Source organism: Lonchura striata, chromosome 8 (genome assembly GCF_050655825.1).
Source record: "Lonchura striata isolate lonStrDom1 chromosome 8, ASM5065582v1, whole genome shotgun sequence".
In the NCBI taxonomy this organism is placed as follows: Eukaryota; Metazoa; Chordata; class Aves; order Passeriformes; family Estrildidae; genus Lonchura; species Lonchura striata.
This window is the reverse complement of record NC_140710.1, coordinates 17,331,754-17,353,536: the sequence shown is the minus strand read 5'-3', so window position 1 is coordinate 17,353,536 and position 21,783 is coordinate 17,331,754. Positions and strand designations below refer to the sequence as shown.

General features: G+C 38.8%; 1 protein-coding gene across 2 annotated transcripts in view; it reads left to right on the top strand.

Annotated features, from left to right (window-relative positions):
* ABCA4 (ATP binding cassette subfamily A member 4) overlaps positions 1-21,783 on the top strand; it is a 72,249-nt gene that overhangs the window by 31,797 nt on the left and 18,669 nt on the right. For both annotated transcript variants that reach the window (XM_085586466.1, XM_085586467.1), the window contains 18 exons: positions 97-273; positions 2,677-2,899; positions 4,633-4,854; positions 6,072-6,276; positions 8,447-8,545; positions 9,506-9,727; positions 12,149-12,326; positions 13,646-13,777; positions 14,373-14,512; positions 15,536-15,673; positions 15,926-16,113; positions 17,079-17,169; positions 17,745-17,950; positions 18,371-18,419; positions 18,934-19,175; positions 19,599-19,723; positions 20,373-20,471; positions 21,465-21,654. In XM_085586466.1, coding sequence (XP_085442592.1) covers positions 97-273; positions 2,677-2,899; positions 4,633-4,854; positions 6,072-6,276; positions 8,447-8,545; positions 9,506-9,727; positions 12,149-12,326; positions 13,646-13,777; positions 14,373-14,512; positions 15,536-15,673; positions 15,926-16,113; positions 17,079-17,169; positions 17,745-17,950; positions 18,371-18,419; positions 18,934-19,175; positions 19,599-19,723; positions 20,373-20,471; positions 21,465-21,654 — 2,926 coding nt within the window. The remainder of the gene's footprint in view (positions 1-96; positions 274-2,676; positions 2,900-4,632; positions 4,855-6,071; positions 6,277-8,446; positions 8,546-9,505; positions 9,728-12,148; positions 12,327-13,645; positions 13,778-14,372; positions 14,513-15,535; positions 15,674-15,925; positions 16,114-17,078; positions 17,170-17,744; positions 17,951-18,370; positions 18,420-18,933; positions 19,176-19,598; positions 19,724-20,372; positions 20,472-21,464; positions 21,655-21,783) is intronic.

Below are 21,783 nucleotides of genomic sequence, written 5' to 3'. Positions count from 1 at the left end.
AATTTCAGTTGCTAAGATTAATTGATTAATTTGCCCCACAACCCTTCCCTAAAGTCACTGCTTACCCAAATGTTTCCACGTGAATTTTCTTTTGAGGTACTGGGATCCTGGTCCAAGAGCTGATCCTGTTGATGATTTACGTTATATCTGGGGAGGTTTTGCATATCTCCAGGACATGATTGAGCATGGAATTATAAAGACCCAGACCAGTACTGAAGTGCCATTGGGAATTTATCTGCAGCAAATGCCATATCCATGTTTTGTGGATGATGTGTGAGTAAAAGCAGTTTGTCTTAATTCTATTCTATTGCTGGATGGTTTAAGATTCTCGAGCACCAAAATTAACCCTAAATTATGAATGTCCTAAGGTATAAATGCAAGAGTAATAACTGAGACACAATTGAATTAATTTAGTTTTTCCTTATCCTGTTATAACCCAGACTCCACAAGCTACCTTTGCCAAGATTCTACCTCTAATCCAAATCCTGCCCTTCATTTCATCCAGTGTCCAGGACTAAAGTGAACTCAATATGCTAGCCCCTTAAAGGCGGCAGTTTTCTTCCAATTTTCTTCCCTGTTCACAACGTGCCTTCTCCAGTGCTGCAGTCTATGATACTGCAGCTGTCCTGGTATGCTTTTCACTCAAAAAAAAAAAAAAAAAAAAAAAAAAAAGGCATTAGAGGAATCTTTCCATAGTTTGCTCTGTGCATCTGTGCAGGCAAATGCTACTATTTCTGATAAAAGCAAATTGCAGACACATAAATTGACCTGCCATTTCCATTACTCATTATGTATTGATCTGAGAAAACATCACTCTGGCAAGCCTGCTGTCTGTTTCTTCTCCACTGAGAATATTGCAGAGGCAGAAACCCCATCTTTGCAAAAGTTCTCTGATGCCTGCACTAGCCACATGCATTTCTGTGCTGATATCCAAACTCAGTGATGGCCTCTGCAGAGATCCTGCTTAAGTGAGACACGTGCAGCCTCATGGTAACCTGTAGGCTGTGCTGTGCATGGCCTAGTGCTGGTTACATGTGTTCACCAGCAGGCAAAACTCAGTGTGCCCCAGGCCATATCACAAAAGCATGGGTTTGTTTCTCCAGACCAGATTGCTTTTCAGGAATGTTTTAGTGACAAAGTGAAGATTTTCCCTTTGTTTTGAAACTGACATAGCTTTGATAGCATATTGCAAAAACAGTTTTATAGGGTTCAGACTTAGGAAGCTGAAGATTTTTTGTTCCTTGCCCTTAGCAACTATGAGCATTTGGCCTTTAAACAATCAACACTGGATTCCCCAAACCCCATAATATGTAGCAGTGTTAATTAGTAGTATTAAACAGCTCACATAAGGATGAATGTGTACCCTGGGAGCCTGAATAATAAAACCATCCACATCAGTCTTTACTAGGAAGAGGGAGATGTGTTCCCTCATCTTCTTCACAAGATAACTCTCCCAGCACAGCAAGGCCATCAATGCCAGGGAGACATTGTTTATATTAATGTGTTCCCAGACTCAGCAAAATGAAGATTAACAGTGCAGCTGGCAAACTGTGTCCTGCACAGGACCTTGCTTAATAGCTCCTGTAACTATAGCATGCTTAATGGAAAACTGCCTCAGCCTTCACTGCGTGCCAAGGGCTGTGGTGAGTTGGCCATGACTGCATGCCAGGTGCCCACCAAGCCTCTCTATCACCTTCTTCCTCAGCAAGAAGGGAGAAGAAATTAAGATGGAAAACAACTCATAGGTCAAGATAAGGCACTTTGCTAAAGCTAAACCAAAAAATAACCCAAAGATTCATTCACTATTTCCCATCCAGCAATGTCCAGCTGTTTCCTGGGAAACAGGGATTCATCATGCATAGCAGTTGCTTTGGAAGACAAGTATTGACAATATCAAATACCCTGCACTTTCTCCTCCTTTTTCTTAGGTTTTACAATATGGAATATCCCTTTTGTCTGTTTGGATCAGTGTTACTGGTTGTCTCCCCTCCCAAGATTCTGCCCCCCCCCCTGCCTAGTGGTAAAGTGGGAAATGCTGGAAAGACAGTTCAGATGCTGTGCCAGCACTGCTCAGCAGTAGGCAAAACACTGGAGTATTATTAACACCTTTCTAGCTATCCATGCAAAGCCCAGCACTGTGGGGGCTCCTAGGGGAAAGCTAACTCTATCTCAGATAGATCCAATACCCTGACTCATGATTTGTAGGAATTTCAGCAGCCTTGTTGGCAGCATATGATGCTTTTAATGACTAATTTGTTTATTTCTCTTGTCAGTGAATGCTTGGAACAGAAAGACAGTGACACTCCTATATTGTTAACATTAACATATGTCTTAAAATATTCTTTGTGGATCATAGTAAAGGCATGGAAATTCACTGTGAAGAGAGATGTATTTTCATGAGGCACCAAATATTTTGCAGCCTTCAATAACCCTTAGAACCTCTTTTTAAAATAGAAATAACATTCATTTTTCTCATGGGAATGCAGAAACTATTACTTTATTAATATTTAGGATGCTTGTGAAGTTTACTAGTGACATGCTATTGATGTTTGGACTGAGAATTTACAGTTCTGTACTTAATTAATGCACTCTTCCCCACTCCCTTTTCATTTTTGCTTTTCATCTAGTATTTCTCTGTTTTACCTAAATTTAATTTATTCCTTCTTGCTTTGATAGCTTCATGATCACCTTAAACCGCGCCTTTCCCATCTTCATGGTGCTAGCTTGGATATATTCAGTCTCCATGACTGTGAAGAGTATAGTGCTGGAGAAAGAAATGCGTCTGAGAGAGGCTATGAAGAACAGGGGCATAACCAACGGTGTGATTTGGTGCACTTGGTTCCTAGACAGCTTTTCCATGATGGCTGTGAGCACACTCCTCCTCACAGCTCTGATTATGGTAAGAACAGCTATTCTCAAACTCACTCTTGTGTTTGCACTCCTGAAACCAGTTTTCTGTTGAGAAAGAGTAGTAGCCATTGGCAGGGAGATGTGAATGGTGGAGGCCTGTTTTGATCACAGCATGTAGCAGGCACATTCTTCTAAGACCTCATAACAGCATCAGCACTTGACAGAGACAGAACAATAAATGCACTAGTAAATATTTATTGTGAGATCCCTCAGAGAAAATACATTGGGCTGGTTACTCTGTATGTCATATTTTTTGTAGGCAGATGCAGATCTCCCAATAAATAATAAGTGTTGTTTTAAATCAAAGAGATAATAATCTGCAGAATTTTAATCTTGTAATTCAGAATATGCGATTAATTTTTAATATGCAGTGCTTGTCTGCTTAGAAACTGTGCAGCTATTTCAATGGAAAAAGAGACTGCAAAAACAGAACTTCCAGGAAAACCTAAAAAAAATCCACCTTTTGCACCAGTGATTCAGAATTACTGTAATTTTTATAACTTTTCAGGACAGTTCAGATGTTGTCTCTGAGGACTACCTTTTGTCTCCACTACCTGAGAATCAAGCTTTATATTGAGAGCTTGCTGCTATATTTTTTCATATAAATTTATGGCATTTTGATAAGGAAGAATGAATGCCCTTGCATCTTTTCTGATGTGGGGAGCTGGAATTGATAAAAATACATAGTTTGGGTTCAAGCTGCTCTGTCTTACCAGCATTTCCTGATGAGTTGTTGTAGTTCCTGGTGTTTCCATTGCAGCTTGGGTGGAGAGAAAAAGCTGACTTTATTTGCTACACTGGTTTAATTAAAAATCAGGAGGTAATTAAGATCAGAGAGGAATGTGCTTGTACCTGTAATTCACTTTGTTTCCCGTATTTCACTATGCCAGTGTGAGGCACCTTTGTAAATACATTCTTATGAGACATTGCATCCCTGTTGATAAAGAAATCAGTCTCTAAGGCCCAGTGGGATGTTGCAACCATGCTGGGACCTACTTATAGCCTGAAAGACCTATTTAAGTATTATATAAACTGACCTAATAAATAGGTCTCAACATTGGTTTTAAACACTACATAGATAACTGGCAGCAGTCCCTGTTCTTCTTGAGAGGGAGTGTTTAATCCACAAAAAGCTCTAATGAAGAAAGGTCAATAAAAGTTCACCCAGTGGGTCAGTTAATAACAAGGATCTCTTAGAAATGGCACTTGGATTCCTCAGATGTGATATGCTTCTGGTTGAATAACATCCAGGTGCAGAATCTTTATGATTTGCCTTTAGTTTTATTGTCGGTTTTTTAAAGATGTGTTTTGTAGCACTTCCTTACATTGTCTTTTCTGTACATCAGGCAAGTGGACTGAGGGGATGGTGTGAAGAGATAAATGAAAGTTTACTGTAATATTTCAAATTTTTTTATTTAAAATGCATGAGTTTCCAAGGGAGCAGATCTTGCTTGGAATCATTTACTTGTTAAGACAGGGGCAGAATGTCTGTTTTCACTCACGTATGAATTTTGTTCATTCTGTTGTACTAACCTGAAGTCACAATCCAAGAGCAGGGATAAAGTTAGATGAAGGATTTGTTATTGTAGCAACTTCAGCTGTTGAAACTAATACCTGGGAGACTTAGAAGTCGTATTAGGTAAGACTAGCTTATTACTCTACCTGTTAGCTTCTAGAAAGCAGCAATACTTGTAAATTTTTCTGTTTTCCTTTTGCTTACAGCATGGACAAGTGCTACATTATAGCAATCCACTTCTGTTCTTTCTATTCCTGCTGACATTCACCACAGCCACCATAATGCAGTGTTTCTTGTTCAGCACCTTCTTCTCCAAAGCAAATCTGGCAGCTGCCTGCAGTGGAGTCATCTACTTCACCTTGTACCTGCCCCACATCGTCTGCTTTGTCTGGCAAGACCGTCTGACTGTTAATCTGAAGATCCTAGCAGTAAGCCTTTCACTGGTTCCATGGCATCTCTGCTCCCCTTCTCACAGTGCATATGTGAATCACAAAGTATTGCACACCTCTTCCTCTTGGCTTTTGATGTTTTAAATGTTTTGAATATTTCCTTGTAAGTCAAAGGAAATCCAGCTTCTGGTATGTTTAATAAATATGAAGGCAGTCCACAAAATGGGGACAGTTATCTTTTTCATGTGCTATAACCTACTTAACACCCTATGTCTGAGGATAAGAAGACCTCAGTTTCACATTCTTTCCTTACCTGAACCATAACATTAAGAATTGAACTCCAGTGCCAAAGTTCTGAGAAATACCATTCATCTAATGAGTTGTAGACATTCTCCATGCAGTGCTTCCTTGTTGGTTCTCTTCCATTTTAGGTAAGATACTTAACAAGTCAGGGGAGCTGGAAAGTTCTTCCTGTTTTTTGAGATGGAGCCATGATCTTACAAAATTACTCAGATTGATTTTCTGTTGCCCAATGAATCAGGAAGGAGAGCGGGTGTTTTGAGTCCAGTCTCCCCATTTTTACCAAGCATTCTAACACCATAGGTAAAGGAACTGTCTTCTCTTCTTGCACTAGGAAATATAAGGAAAAATGAAAAAGAAAACAAAACACTTCCAAAGGTGAAACTAAGTATATTAAGTTATAAACTAAGTATAAACTACTGTCTTATTAGTTTTTTGTGTTAGAATCAGCTAGCAGACATGACAGGGGAAGCAGTTATGGTTTTCCATATCCTGATCATCTGGTGTACTTTCTGTCATGTTACTTGTAGTGGCCCTGCCTCATACACTCAGGAAATACCTTGTTTCACCTAGATAGTTAATGGTGTATGCTGTAAACTTCTAGATGCACCTATAGTATTTTCCAAACAGACATCAATGAAGAGAAAAAAATATCTGTGAAGATTGCCTAGTAGTTAAAGAAAGTACAGCCAAGGTTGAATTCAGTCTATTATAGCTAAATACTGGTTAGAATTGCAGAAAATATAAATATAAAAGTGAAACAACTTTTCTCATGTCATTTGTTAGGCAAGTTTTAAAGTCCAGTCCCTAAAAGTGGGGTTTTTTTTGTTTGTTTCGGGTTTTTTGTTTTCTTCTTATGGTGGTGGGTTTTTTGTTTGCTTATTTTTTGGGGGGGTTTTTTGTGAAGTGTCCTTCTGTAAGGGCTGAATGGTTGTTTTTTTTTTCCTTTATTCCAGAGTTTGCTTTCTCAAGTAGCTTTTGGGTTTGGTACAGAATACTTGTCACGCTATGAAGAACAAGGTCTTGGCCTACAGTGGGGTAACATCAGAACCAGTCCCTTGGAAGGAGATGAATATAGTTTTCTGTTTTCCATTAACATGATGGTTTTTGATGCTTTTCTCTATGGAATTCTTTCTTGGTATCTCGATAACGTTTTTCCAGGTACGCCTGATACAAAGTAGTGATAGTTGCTGCAAATTGTGTTAGTCTGATCAGTCTCTGCGTATTTCGCTGGCAGAAACAGGGTGTTTGACCTTGTAGACTAGGAATCTTATCCAGTTTACCACTGCTGGTTCATTAAGGATTTCCACTTTTCTCTCTTCCTTTTTCCTTTCTCCAGTTATATTTCTGAAAAGAATAAAGAAAGAAGAGTAAAAAGGAGGATGTGATTTTTTAGTCCTGTTTTATAAATTAAATAGAAAATAAATCTACAAAAACATCATCTGTTAAAATCCAATTTGGGTACATACTTTTCCTTTGAAATTTTCAACCATTTCTGTGAGATTCCTTTAAATTTTTAAAAATATAGATTTGACAGTTCTAATTCACATATATACTTTGGTCACATTATGTTTCTTTCATAACTGTTTCTTAAAGGATGGTACTGTTTCCTAAGACACATGCTGTGTTAATTGTTTAAGTTCCTGTGTGGATTTATTTTATTTCTAAATGGAAATCATTATTCTAGTACCAAGTCACAAAAGCATTTTCTTTGGCATCAATTACAAGATTCTGAAACCTTCTGTGTGAAAAAATGATTTGTCCTTCTAGCTTAAATGGTTATCTTGCTTCATATTGAATATTGTTACAATATAATAACTGCTGACTCTTATGCTGTACAAGCAAGTGAGCTTTCTTGTTATCAGTTTATTACTCCTGCATGTGAACTGCAGTTCCAGAAGATGTTCTTGGCAGCTTGCTTTTTCTTTTTTTCTTTTTCTCTTTATCTTTTTTTTCCTCTTTCTTTTTCACAACTCTGTTTAAAGAAGAGTGGACAATTGACTATTTGCATGAACACAGCAGGAATTAAACAATAGAAATTGCTTCATTCATAGATACATTTTTTTCTGTTAGCACTTTACACAAAAGTAGCATCTTTTGGGGGTTCTAGTTAGTAGCTTCACTTGATCTCAATATTTGCTGTCTTGTCTTTCTGCTACTCTTTCTGTAGAATTTCTCATATCATTTCTCTGTCATACATATGCAGCCCTGCCAAATTAATGCTGTACTATTTGAGTTTACGACAGGAATTCCCTGGATAATTCTTTGAACCCTATGGTTCTAGTCCTGCTCAAGTCTGCTCTGAAACCAGCCATTCATTGGTATAATGACCCTTTGGCTATTCATGCATTCTGCTCCATAACAAATTTCAATTGGGTTTGCATTCATCCTGAATGAGAAGCTGTTGTTTTAGCCACCAGTTTCAGAGTGGAATAATCCAGTCAGACTGTTTGTGAATGCAGACTGAGAATTTCTGTGCATGAATAGGAGTACAAGTGGTTGGCTGAAATACAGGTAGTAACACTGTTACTTCAGAAGTAATAACTTTCATAAACAGTGGTTTTCAATTAATAAAACTGACCATCTTTTTATGAGTATCACAGATCCTCTTGAATAAGTAACACAAGGCAAATAACATCCGGGTTCACAAAGATGCCAGTTTTAAAATAGAAGCTCAAATTCTTGCATTCTATAAATCAATATTATCCAGGAAAGCAGTACAGACTTTCAGTAACTCTGATCTGACCTGCCAAGAACTGGTAATATTATTGTGCTGTCTCTTATCCAAATTGAATTAACCTGTAACTAAAAAAGCCCATTTTTGTTTAAGAATAGGTTTACACTGCTGTTGTCACTTTTCCTGAATGGCTGTGTGCTGAAATAAGTCAGAGTGTCTTTTCTCATTACCAGTTGTAAATTCAGCCCCAGGGTAATATGTGTAAATTTAAAAAGCTTTTCAGTCATGTCAAGCCTCAAGTGTTAAGTGGGCATTAAAAGAAAGTCCCTGAGTGAGGCTAGGATCCCACCTTAAGCAGTGAGCGGCTGCCTGGTTGGTAAGGATTCAGGGAATAGCTTCATTCTGCAATTAAACAACTTTCTACTTAAGACAAGGTAAGGCAAGTCATATCACATTTTCTGAATATTTTACTGCTGTCCAAAAAGAAAAAAAAATCTGTGAACAAAATCTGTCACCTACTTGGTACATGGTTTGACCTTCTGATATGCAACACTAGAACTGCAAGTGTTTATAAATAGACTTTGCTTAGATGAATTTGTGCCTACTGTGGAATGGGGTTATGAAATGCACTTTACCTACTTATTTTCGTTTTAGGGGACTATGGGTTACCACAGCCTTGGTATTTCCCTGTGCTGGAATCCTATTGGCTTGGTTCCAGAAGCCCAGAAGCTGAGAAAACAGCAACTGCTGATGGTGAGTTCTTTTAAAACTTTGGTTTTTAGAAATAACTTCACTGATTTGTTTAAAGGTGACTGTGTAATATTTCCATTATCTGGCCTGCTGCAAAGGTGAGAGACTGCCATCACTGGGAGTCTTGGCAAGTGCCTTTGAACTTGGAGTGTCGTGCTATCATTAGAGTCATTAGAGGTGAGTCATTGTTCCATCTGAGAGCCTTTAAGGCCTGGCTTAACAAGCAGCATCAAATCCTCACTCTGTAACCCACACCTTTTGAGACATTCACAGAGTTCTTACTGCTCAGTACAACATCCATGAAATGTTAACGTTACAGTGAGGTTCCCTACTTTTCTAAACCTGACTCTTTTCTATATAGTTTGACACTAATTTAAGCCTCTTTAGTTTTTGTTTTTAAGCATGATCATAATCTATGCCACCCTTGTACCTGAGTGAATAGGCTCAGTAAAAAGCCAGCAAGTTGATTAGGAGCTGGAGCGTGCTACACACAAGATGCTGAGAGAGCTGGGTCTGCTCAGCCTGAAGAGAGAAAGCTCAAAAGAGCTAGACTTCTCAGATGGGTCTAGTGGAAAGATGAGAGGCAATGGATACAAGCTTGAAAACAGGAATTCAGATTCAATATAAGGAGAAAAGTATTTATTATGACGGTAGTTAGAACACTGTAACAGGTTGTTCATAAAGGTTGTGAAATCTCTATCTTTGGAGATAGTTGCCATGATCTGAATTGGCCATATTTTTTGAGGATTGAACAGGAAGTCTTTGGAAGTAATTTCTGATCTAAATTATTCTGTTATTATCTCAAGTAGCCTGATTGTGCTGATTGTTATTTCATCCTCTCTTCTACAAAGCCCTTGAAAAGATCAAGGCTTAGGATTATTTCCTTTTCATCAAAATACCTCTAGAGATATGAGGTTATTAAATTTTTGGTAATTAAATCTTGATTACTTTTGGTTTCTATAGAGAAATGTCCAGAGTCAGAAGGTGTGGATCAGAAGACCACAGAAAGGGAAAAAAATGAAAGCAACACAAATAAATCTGAAGAACCTGAAAAAACAGAAGAAAAGAGTGACGGCCAGGGGAAGAAGGATGGTAAAAACAAACAATGTAAACACAAACGAGAAAAAGAACCCGGCGAGCAGGGGAAGCCTAAAACAGATGTCCAGGACAAAGATGAAATTAATAGTAAGGAGAGAGAGCAACCTGAGTACTTCTGAGATACTATACTCATTGTACTTCATACCAAAGTAGACATAGCGGTGATTGGAGCCAAGCTACAAGAGCTAGTAGGGGCCCAGTAGGTGAGAGCACGTAACTGCCAGAGCTGAGCACAAGAGAGACATCGACACTTATTTATTCTTCCACATTCATCATTCCTTAGAATATTTTAGCCACCACACTTAAGACAGCTGGCTCCCAGAAGAACTCCTTAACTTTTTTTAAATCACACAAATGCAGGCTGTTTCTTTGGCAAGTTTGTTTTCCTGCTGATGCAAGCCTCAGAGACACATACTTTGACTCTTTAAAATTAAACAGAGCCATGACTTCAATAAAAATACACTGAGGGGAATGTTCTTCCCTCTTAGTCCCACCCCTCTTTTTTTTTTTTTTCCCTTTTTTTTTTTTTTTTTTTTTGCCTATCTTTAGTGTGTTTTGCTTCAGTAGGAAAAGTTTGGTTTCAAAGGGATTTATCTGAAGTGCTCTGTGTGTCTGTCTGCAGCCTTTTCTGATGCTGACATTAGCCATCATGTAAGAATTCCTGAATGACCTGTCTTGTTTTCAAGCCCCAATGTCTTCTTTTGTGGTGAGCCAGAGTTTTCTGTATGAGATGCTCAGAGGAATGCATGTGGATTCTGTAGCACAAGTAACTGCTACAGGCAGCTCTGAGCCTTTTCTGACTCTCTTGAAAAGCAAGAGATAAAAGTGGGGTCATCACAGCTCCTCACGTAGGCACTGAAAACATGCATTCAGGGTGAATGGAAACAGGACAGGACTTCAAAGGAAAAAGACAGGCAGAGGTTAAAGGTTATTTCAGCCAATCTTCTCTTAGTACTGCCTTATCTTTTTGGTGCTTTACTCCTTAGTTCCCAGGTTCCAACTGCTCCATGGCCACAAAGGAAGGGCTTTCTGCCTGTCACTGCACAAAAAAAAGCCTGTCTTCCCTTTCAGCCACCCAGGAACTGGGAGGCAAGAGGAGGAGCCAAGAGCAAACCTAGTACAGTTCAATGACAATGAGGATATAGAATCAAAATGGAGAAATATGTATCACAAATAAAAGGGAGTTCAACCAGTGTCCTTCAGGTGATGCAAAGAGATACTGGGGGAGATCATCAGAGAATTTGCCTCACAACTTGTCAGTGAGTCTTGCAGACAAGACTCAAATATGATCTAAAATTATGATACATATAAAACTAAGGAAGGTGTTTCAATTGCCAGGATATGGATAACTATCTAGCCAGATTTCATGTGAACTTTTATGAATACAGAGATGTTTCTATTTGTCCCAGCAAGGTAAATGGAAACCTAGATTCTTTTCACAAGTCAAAAGAAAAGTTACTAACAAACATAATTTTATCTAAAATAGTGCTACCCATTCTATATTGATTATTGCAACTGTTCTGTAATATACACAGCTCTCTCATATACACAAATTTGGAACTTTTTCCTGAGTCCTGCTAGTGATAATAATGACAGTCACAAAAGCCACTGGTGGATGTGGGGCTGGTTTCACCCAGCTTTGCATTGGCTGCTCTCCACACAGGCCTGCTGGGTACTAAACAATTTAAGTAAACTGCAATTGCAAAATAAGCCTTCCTACAAAGGCTAAAGCACTCTGTGTAAACAAAAGTGGACAGGGTCTTTAGTTTCCGTTTCTCAACTCCCATAATTCACATTGCCCAAGGGCTTAATTTACTTCAAAGGAAGTTTGTTTTGTCTAGAAGCTGGTGCAATAAAAGGTCTTGATGGTGCTATTTGCAATAATGCATTTTTAATCCTGAGAGAAAGCCATCTCATGTAGTGCTCATGTTAGGTACTATCTCAATCTTGACCTGGTCTCAGCAATGGTGTAAATTTCACATACCAGGATTAAAGGCAAATTTTTTTGTTGTTGTGTTTTGTTTGTGTTTGGGGGAGGTTTTTTAAGCATCATGGTCAAAGAATGCACAGCTGGGCAGATTATTTGAATGGCAGATTTCAGCCTAGCTAGAAAGGCAACCTGCTGCTTGTTTAATGTAATCTCTCAGCCTATCTAAGTATTTCCAGAAAACAATTCCAAATAATCTTCCTTCTACACAATGAGAACAGAAAGCATGTTCAGTTTCCCCTGGTCCAATGAGTTACCTCTCCACAGACCACCACAATTCTGGGCTCTGCTTCTCCTGCCATAGATATGAGGGTGAATCGAAATAAATTGCACTGCAATTAGGAATCTGGCCTTACTTTTGTACTGGTGTGACTTCGAGAATCTGGCCCTGGAATATGGTGCTGTATTATGCTGGGTATGTGCTATTGCTTCTGCACCTACTGATGTGTTTTCATCATCAGAATTAGGATTAAAACAGGTACTTTGATTCTGTTTTCATTTTTGATTTTTTGCCTTTCAAGTAAATACCTTCTTTGAGCCCGAGCCAACAGGATTGATTCCAGGAGTGTGTATTCAGAACCTGGTGAAGATTTTTGCAAACAGGCCCAAACCAGCAGTAGATGGGATAAATATTACTTTTTATGAGGGTCAGATCACCGCCTTCCTCGGTCACAATGGAGCAGGAAAGACAACTACCATGTAAGTCTCTTGTTTTAGAAGAAGCAAATCCAGGGTAGTGCTGTATAGCTGGGGCACTCTTTTCACCTTCCCTTGTCTCCCTACCACCCCTGCAGCTGGCTTGACACACAACATTAGGCCTTTTCCAGACAGGGAAATGCTGCCCCTAGGCATAAAGAAGGTATTCTGGATTAGCTAAAGCCCTGGGAGGGGAATCATGCATGATGCAAACAAGTGAAAGTCCAGAGAAAAGGAAGCGATTCTCTCCCCCAGAATTCATTTCCCATGGCTAAACTACCATAGGTGAAGAAAGAGAAGGATTTTCTGGCTGAAAGAAAAAATTTGCAAGCCATTACATTCTACATGTTCTTGCTTTCTCTGACTGGCTCTAGGTCAGTCACATCTATCGGTCTGTGTGCAGAGGAGTATAAAATACAGGCCCTCTTTAAATAAAATGGCTACGTGCATGCAAGATCCATGTCCAGATTAAAATGTCCTAGAAACCTAGCATCCCAGGAAGCTGGTCTTCAAGGATGTTTATCTTTCTTTTTACAGAACCTTATTTGGCAAAATAGGATTAATTGGTGAACAAATCCTTTTATAAAGCTGTGACAAGATCATCAAATATTGAAATAATTGAATGTGTTTCATTATTACTTTTCTTGGCAGAATACTTTAGGCCTTTTCAATTAAAAAACTTTTATTTCAAAGGCACTTTAAATTGCCTTATAATTTTTAATTGTTTCAAAAGGAATATCTTCAACCCAAAATAAAAGCATCCTCATCTGCTGAAATGTTTTGTAAATTTGAGGGGGTTTATTCTTCTGATAAAAACAAAATTTTTTATTACTTTGAACTTTTTTAAACTGAAAAATCCACTAGTCACCCAAATCTATTAAGAGATTTACCTATTTACCAAATTTAGCTATTTACCAAATCTATTAAGATATTTCACCCATTTACAACATAACATTTGGTCTTGTAGTTTACAGAAAATAAAGATTTAGGGCATGAGTCAGGAAGGCCAGAGACCTCAAACCATTATTCTTTTTTCATCCTACTGAGCTTCATTTTAGACCCATTTATATGTAGGGGTGATATGCTGAACTAAAACAGTTCCTTGATGGAAACCAGAACCATATAGACAGTTGTATCAAAAATTACATTAGCAGATCCATCAGATTCTCTGTAGCACTTCCATACATGCTTTTCACTGGGGTCGTTTCATCAAGGCCTATCGTAAGAAGTCATCATGCTCCATCTAGTGGAATCATGTAATGTAGCTTCCTTATCTAGCACAGAGATAGGAGAGGGGGAATTTCCTCATTTTGTTTTCCCAGGTCGATACTGACAGGCCTGTTCCCACCCACATCTGGAACTGTGCTGGTTGGTGGCCTGGACATCCAGACTCACATGGACTCCATTCGGCACAGATTAGGGATGTGCCCTCAGCACAACATCCTATTCAATCAGTAAGTGTCACTGTACTGGCTTCAAGGAGAAGCATCCCAGTCTGCATGTGTGAGAATCCCCAGTGCAGGAGAAATCTCCTGCAGCATTTCACTGGGAGCAAAGTTTTTTAGGAAAATAACAATGCTCCTGGTGTTTTCTGTAATAGTGTAGGTTAGCAGGAGTTATCCTGGAGGTTCATGCACTACAATTTAGAACCACTAAAGAAAAGAAATCTGAATTGACAGTGCAGTAGCAGGATATTTTTATGCCTATTTCTTACTACCACTCAACCACTTACTGCTTTCTCTGGTGATTTCCAGCTTCACTTCCATTAGTTTGTGTTCATCTCAACAGCAGACTCTCGTCCATTTTATTCCCATAAATGGATGGTTTGATGCCTGCTATACCTGTTCTTTTAGTAACAGGTTCTGCTTTGAAAAGGCAAAGAGACTATGACCTGCAAGTGAAGTATGTTGATCCCAAAGAAGGTCTTTTAGGGTAATGCTACCTCTCTTCCTTTAGCAAGATAAAGCTAGAGTGAATTTATTGCTGCTTGAGAATAAAAACAGTTTATTCATTTAACATGCCTTCTTGCCTTTTTGTCTGATGTCACAGCCTTACTGTAGCAGAGCACATCTTGTTTTATTCTCAACTGAAAGGAAGATCCAGGGAAGAAGCTGAGCAAGAGCTGGAAACAATGCTGGAAGACATGGGCCTCACCCATAAAAGAAATGAAGAAGCTCAGAATTTGTCAGGTGCCCACAGGAATTTTCTAAGATGTTTTGTCCTTCTGCGTTTTCTTTGTCTCTCATAGAATCATGGAATGGTTTTGGTTGGAAGGGAGTTTAAAGTTTATGTAGTTCAAGCTGCCTGTCATGGCCAGGAACACCTTCTGCTAGACCAGGTTGCTCACAGCCCCATCCTAACTGGCCTTTGGGCAGTTATTGGTCAAGTTACGTATTTGAGGCCATATTCTGACACATCAATGCACACTGGGTGGATGCTTTCTTTTCAAGGAGTAAATGGGACTGTACAAGTAGTAAAGCTAGTACAACATGTCCCTAAATCTTCTATGTCTTATAAATATGCAACAAATTCAAATATACTTGAAGCTATTAGTTTTAAATAAATAAATAAATAAATAATCAGTTAATATGCCAAACAAAACAAAACAAAACCTCCTATTATTTCAAGGCAAATGAAATACTATACTATCATTCTGCCCCACTGTATGGCTCAGTGCTCCATACACTAGGGCAGTATTATTTGGTAGGAGTAGTTTCTTCCACTCTGAAGGTACAAATACACATAGTATATTTTAATAACTCTCACTTTCATATTGAAAGACTGATTTGAATAAACAGCCATCTGTTCTTACACTACTTTGTCCTCATTGAAACTACAAAAACAAAAGAAGGTTCATTTCACGACAGAACATGAAAACCTCATATCTTCCTTGTTTTGCTTCAGGCAAGAAGCAGAAAATATAATGTGTAGATGGAAAATATTTATTATTTATATATATAAATTATATATATTATATATATATATATTATATAATATCTATGTTTTTATATATATTATATATATATATATATATATCTGGTTTGAATTTCAGAAGAAAATTTACTATTAATTTATCTTTGCAGATATGTGTCTTAAGACAGGTTTCATTTTACTTGTAGCAGTTTGTCCCCATACCAAAAAGCAATTTTAATTACATCCCCATGACGTATATAACTTGTCTTACGCTCCTGGCTGTGTTTGTCCTCTGGTAGGTGGAATGCAAAGGAAAATGTCTGTTGCCATTGCTTTTGTGGGTGAAGCAAAAGTGGTAGTCTTGGACGAGCCCACTTCTGGAGTTGATCCATATTCCAGGCGATCTATCTGGGATCTTCTGCTGAAATATCGCCCAGGTAAGAGATTTGAGAGTAGAAACTATTTGATTTTTTGGTGGGATTTTTTAAACTTGTAGATGCAGTATGTGCCTGCTGTGTAAACTGTCATGAAGTGTGATATGAATACAAGCAAACAAGATTCTTTGAACAGAATGGTTGTGGAAAACCTGGGACTGTCTTTGGTGCAGAGAAATAATTGCCAAAATGCTAAACACAGTTTTGAGTTCCAGAGAGAGTCCATGCCTTGAACATTCCTCTTGTTCCTTCTAGGCAGAACTATTATCCTGTCAACTCATCATATGGATGAGGCAGACATCCTTGGAGACAGAGTAGCCATCATATCTCAAGGGAAACTCTTCTGCTCAGGCTCTCCTGTATTCCTAAAGAACTGTTTTGGCTCTGGCTTTTATCTCACCCTTGTTCGTAAAATGAGAACCACAAAAATGGGAAGGGCTACAGTAAGTATGAAAGTAGTACGTGTAATCTGAGTAATACTTGCACTGCACTAAGGTAAAAAGCACTTAAGTGCTGCTTGTCACTATGTACAAAACTGCAGTTAATCATATGATTATATAATTATGAATATCATATTAGCATGGTTTGGGTTGGAAGGGACCTTAAGGATCATCTAGTTCCAACCCACCATGCTGTGGGCAGGGCACTTTCCACTAGACCAGGTTGGTCAAACCCCATCCAGCATGGCCTTGAACACCTCCAGGGTGGGGCATCCACAGCATCTCTGAGTAACCTGTTCTGGTGCCCTCACAGTATAGAATTTCCTCCTAATAGCTAATCTAAATCTACCCCTTTTCAGTTTAAAGCCATTCCCCCTTATCCTATCGCTACATGCTTGTAAGAAGTCCCTATCCAGTTCATTTGTAGCCCTCTTTAGGTGCTGGAGGGTCTCTAAGGTCTCTCTGGAGCCTTCCCTTCTCCAGGCTGAGCAACTCCAGCTCTCAAGTTGCCTTTGTCCATATGCAGGTCTTTCTAATTCTTGCTTTTGCAGTACATTGATTTTAAACATCAGGTAGTTTGGTAAGTAGCTCAGACCCTAGAAAAGTCTACATTTATCCATAGCTGAACCAGCCTCTCACAGCTTGGAACGTAGGGTTCTGGGTGTTTACTGTTAACGTAGTGCTTCCAGTCCTAGTAGCAACACAATCTGAACACTCATGGCCCCTGCTGATTGCATTCCCCCAGGTATTTTGTATGTAGTTTAGAATTGATTTGTGCAGATGGATTTATGTTTTCTGCATTGCTTAATCCAGTCTTCAAATGATTTTCAGTATAGTATGTTCAGGATGCTCTGGATATGACATCTTTTTCATTGACTCAAGCTGTTCAAATATTGACAGCCTTTACATCCTGTTTTGAGTAACTGAAGCACTTTAATAATTTTTTATCTCTTGCTTGTTCATGCTAGTCATTTTGTAGCTGTGGATCTCAGTGCTCCTGCTCCTGCTCCAGCTGTGTGCACGGGGGTGAAGAAGGAGCTCCAGAGCTGGAACTGGATGGTAAGAAGCAAGATGGTTCAGCATTCCAGCACACAGCTATGTCTCCTATTATGCTGCAATCTTGTCTTAAAGATCAATGCTGCCAAGGCCCACTTCTTTGGTCTTTGTGTCTAACATTTGTATTCTATTGTAAAGTGAATTTAATAAGGGTTCTTGATGGTTTTGCTTACCTTTTTTGTATATATATATGGTCTCAGGTACAGATGATGAACTGGAAGTTTGTGTGCTTTACAAGTATGGTGTTGAGTTTTTGTGTAATTTTCTGAGGCATATCTGCAGCAAGGAAATAGACTTTCACAGAAGAAAAAGTAATTTTGGCTTTTCTGCATAAGATAAGCATTTAAGTAGATACTCCTGAAAATTTAGTTGTGCTTTATTAACAAACCTGAAATAGTTTCCTTCTACATAATTCCAGAGCATAATTAGCAACATAGCTCAGACTAGTGCAGAATTAACTGAGGTATCTGTAAGTTATGTAATAGAGCAGTACCCTTTTAGTGCAAACAACAGCTTTTGAAATCATGCTTAGTATGGTTAAATATTCATTCTATGAACACTCTTTTCCCTTTCCACAGGAGATTTAAATGAGCTAGCAGAAGTAATCCACCATCATATCCCAGAAGCAAAATTAATTGAAAGCATTGGCCAGGAACTCATTTATCTTTTGCCCAATAAAAACTTTAAACAACGATCTTATGCCAGTCTCTTCAGAGAACTGGAAGAAACACTGGATGACTTGGGACTCAGCAGTTTTGGAGTTTCAGACACACCACTTGAAGAGGTAACAGATTAAAATACCTCCTGACCTCATCATAAGCACCAAAATATTTACTGAGACTATTTCTGTTCTTAAACATTTAATTCCTAATTCCTACAGTGTCCTTCAAAATCTAGTCCCATAAGTTGTGGCACACTTAGAAGGGCCTAGAGAAAGGAGAGAGGATCCAATCCTTAATTCATTGTAGCCTTGTGAAACCTGACTGATCAGCTTGAAATGCATCCCTTTTTTTGGTATCTTTGTTCATTCATTTATTTTCTGAGGTATTTAATAAGAGACCTCTGATTATCGATGATAATACGAAGTACTCAAAAGGTATCCAAATTTTCTTCTTCTATATTGAAGGATAATGTATTGTGTTCTGAAGATCAGGTTACTGTACCTATTCTTCTCCTAACCAGAAAATGTATTTCTCTGTGGCAGGTTTTCCTAAAGGTCACAGCAGAATCTAACTCTGAAATGCAAAAAACAGGTATAGATCCACAAATCCATATTTGATTAACTGTTCTTGAGACTGCTTTTTATTCTGAATGTCTGTAAAGAGGAGTTTCAGAACTTTCAGTATTTTATGTGTTCTTGACAAAATAAATTTGGTCAGCAAATAGCTGGTTTTAGGGCCTGACATGATACCTAAAAAATAAAGATTAAGTCAGCAGAAAGACTTCTATTTAGATTGGATGAGGTTCTTAATTATGCAAATAAAAGTGGAGTGTCAAGCACCTAGATGTCAATGGTTTTAGTAGTTGTATAAAAAGTACTTTGCTGATTATTAGTCCCTAAACTAATAGATGATTAAACTGTTCATCCTCCTGAGTAAGAGGAGAGTTAACCTATATGATGTCACTAAACACAACCACAGTGCAACAGTTGTAATTAAAGCAATGTGGAGATAGGATATATATGGTTGGTTAAATCATTAAAATGTCTGTGCTATTTCATGTATGTAAGATAAAGTGTCTTCTCTGATGCTTCTCATCTTAACCTAGGAGATACTCAAGAAAATGGTTCTGCTCTTGGCAAAACTCCTACTGAGAACAAATCAGCTGAACAAACTGCCCTGAAAACTAATGATGCTTGTCAAATGCCAGTAGGCAGACCAGGAGACCAAAATGAAGGCAGAGGGTCCCGACAGTATAAAGGCTTTCAGCTTGTACATCAGCAGATCAAAGCACTGCTCATCAAACGCTTCCACCACGCCTCCCGCAGCCACAAGGACTTCCTAGCACAGGTATTGACTGACTTGTGCTGCTCTAGGTTCTTCCCCACAACATTCTCAACACTGTCTTTCCAGCAACAATGGCCCTATGGAGAGCAGTAGAGGTGCTGCAAATGAATAACAGTGCTATTATGACTCCAACTCTTTTGCCACTTCTTTTATTTCTTTCTGCCTGGAGTCTACCAACTGCACCAAGTTTATGATTCTATCACTACCAGCCCAGTGTTTCATTTTTAATGTAATGCAGTTCTATGACAGCCAGAATTTTAAGCAAAAGCACTGTAAATTAAATTGTTGATGTTCAGGAGTTAAACCAGATTGGATCTGGGTACTACTGCTGTCCTTCCTTTGTTTATGCAGTTTATGAGGTGCATCCAGTGTCACTCTACAATGTTTATACAATAACCTAAGGTGAAGTTTTTGTGTTCCCTGCAGGTTGTTCTCCCTGCTAGTTTTGTGTTGCTGTCTCTAGTACTTACAGTCATTATTCCTCCATTTGGAGAATATCCTGCCTTAACTTTACACCCTTGGATTTATGGGCAACAGTTTACTTTCTTCAGGTAAGAGCAATCACTTAAAGTACATTTGTCACACATACACCTTTTTCTCCCATAGAGTTTAACATAGTGGGGCCCTGTCTCACTGATTTTTCTCATTCTGTGTGATGTAAGAGAAGATTCACTTCACTGGAATCAACAGGTTTAAGATAGCTTGAAATTGGTGCAGCTGGAAAATACAACTGTTAGTACATCTAACAAATAGTCTTTCAAATATCTAACTTTGGTATTCTCCTCTTCCTACCTGATTTCAGGACCTCAACACTTATAAAGTTACATAGCCTATCTAACAGGAGATCCAGGCCTCCACAAATAAAAATGCAGAAAGCGTTTTTCATCTTCTGCTTACTGACTGTGACAGCACTGAGAGAATAGTAATGAGGATTCAGGCCTGTTTTGAAGAATGCTGCTATTTGACTTATTTGACTGTCAAAAGTCAGCTTTAGTATTAGGAGAAAAGAGCCATAGCCTGTCAACCATCTCAGAATGTTCTAGGTTTTTACACAAATAAATAAAACAACTGAATTATTAGCATTTGAAGGGGGGGCAGTTGGTACTGCCATATGGTTGTCCTCCTCTGGTTGCTATGTGTATTACAGTATAGTAGTTTGAAAAAATATTTTATGAAGTACATCCTATCTTATTCCCTTAGCAATGAACGGCCTGGCAATGAGCAGATGGTCTCCCTTACTCATGCTTTCTTGAATAAACCAGGATTTGGAATTCGCTGTATGAAGAATCAGCCTCTTTTGTAAGTTGCTAGCTAATTTCTCTTGAATGAGATCCTAGCAGGATACTTCTACCGGAACTTCAGTAGTGGAACAAGAATGAATTTCCTTGACTCTTCACAAGAGCCAGTGCTTCAGAACTGTTGTTGGCTATATATAGTACTGGATCAAAAGTAAGAAACAAACAGCAAGATAACGCTGCCACTGGATTAAGAATGATTCACTGTGCTCAATGTTACTGACTGGAAACCAGCTCATGCAGCTTGGTATTGAGAGTTAAGCAACCTTGAAATATATGTCAGTACATCAGTAACCTCAGGCCCAGATCTTTACAGCTTCCCTGGCACTTTCCATGTCTGAATCACTTCAGGTTCCTCCCGTTCCCATTGGTGTGTTTGGAAGCAAGAACTTCAGCAATCACTCAGATTGTGAAGTGGCAATAGGACAGTGTCTATGATTTGAAACTGTTATTCTGAATTGAGGGCAGCATTAGTAGAGCTCCAGCTTTTGTTGTCCTACCTTCTTACTCTGTGAGTCCTTCTTTGGAGCCATTTGTCACTGGCTTGCAAATGCTTTGACATTTGTTCCTTTTCTCCTGATTCTTTCCCAGCCATGATATCCAGCAATTTGATCTTACTGGTTGTCCTCTCTTCTCCCTGGTATAGCATAAAAAAGGGGAAACTTTAAAAAAAGAAAAAGATACTGCATGAGAAAGGAAAATTATAATTTCTTCACAAAGATATGTCCACTACAGATTTCCAGTACTGAGGGATCAAACACAATCCCCTTGTTCCTTCAGTGTCCTATCTGCAAGCTGAAGGCAGTAAACTTGGCAGAGATGGGGGGGGGGGGCGGGGGGGGGGGGGATCATATTTATTCATATGTACCAAATACTCTAAAACATTGTTCTTACTCAAAACTCACAGGATGAGGGCTGAGGGGGGAATATTTGCTTTGGGCATTGTGATTTTGTGGATTTGTCTCTGCACAGCTTGAAGCTCTGTACCTCTCCACAGGAACTACCCATGCAATAATATGCCAACTGCCTGGAGCACACCTGCTGTCCATCCTAATCTAAGCAGCCTCCTGCTGAGCCAAGAGTGGAGCCCTGAAAATCCATCACCTTCCTGCACGTGCAGCACTCAAAAGAAGCTCACTATGCTGCCAGAATGCCCTGCGGGTGCAGGAGGCCTCCCACCACCACAGGTTGTGTCTTTGTGCCATAAATCTTTGTAGAAAGTTTCATGACAAGTGCTGGAAAAGGGGTCAGTGTCTAAGTACCTGCCCATGCTAATATACATGGAAGGAGTTCAGTACATTCTTTTTTAAGAGAGC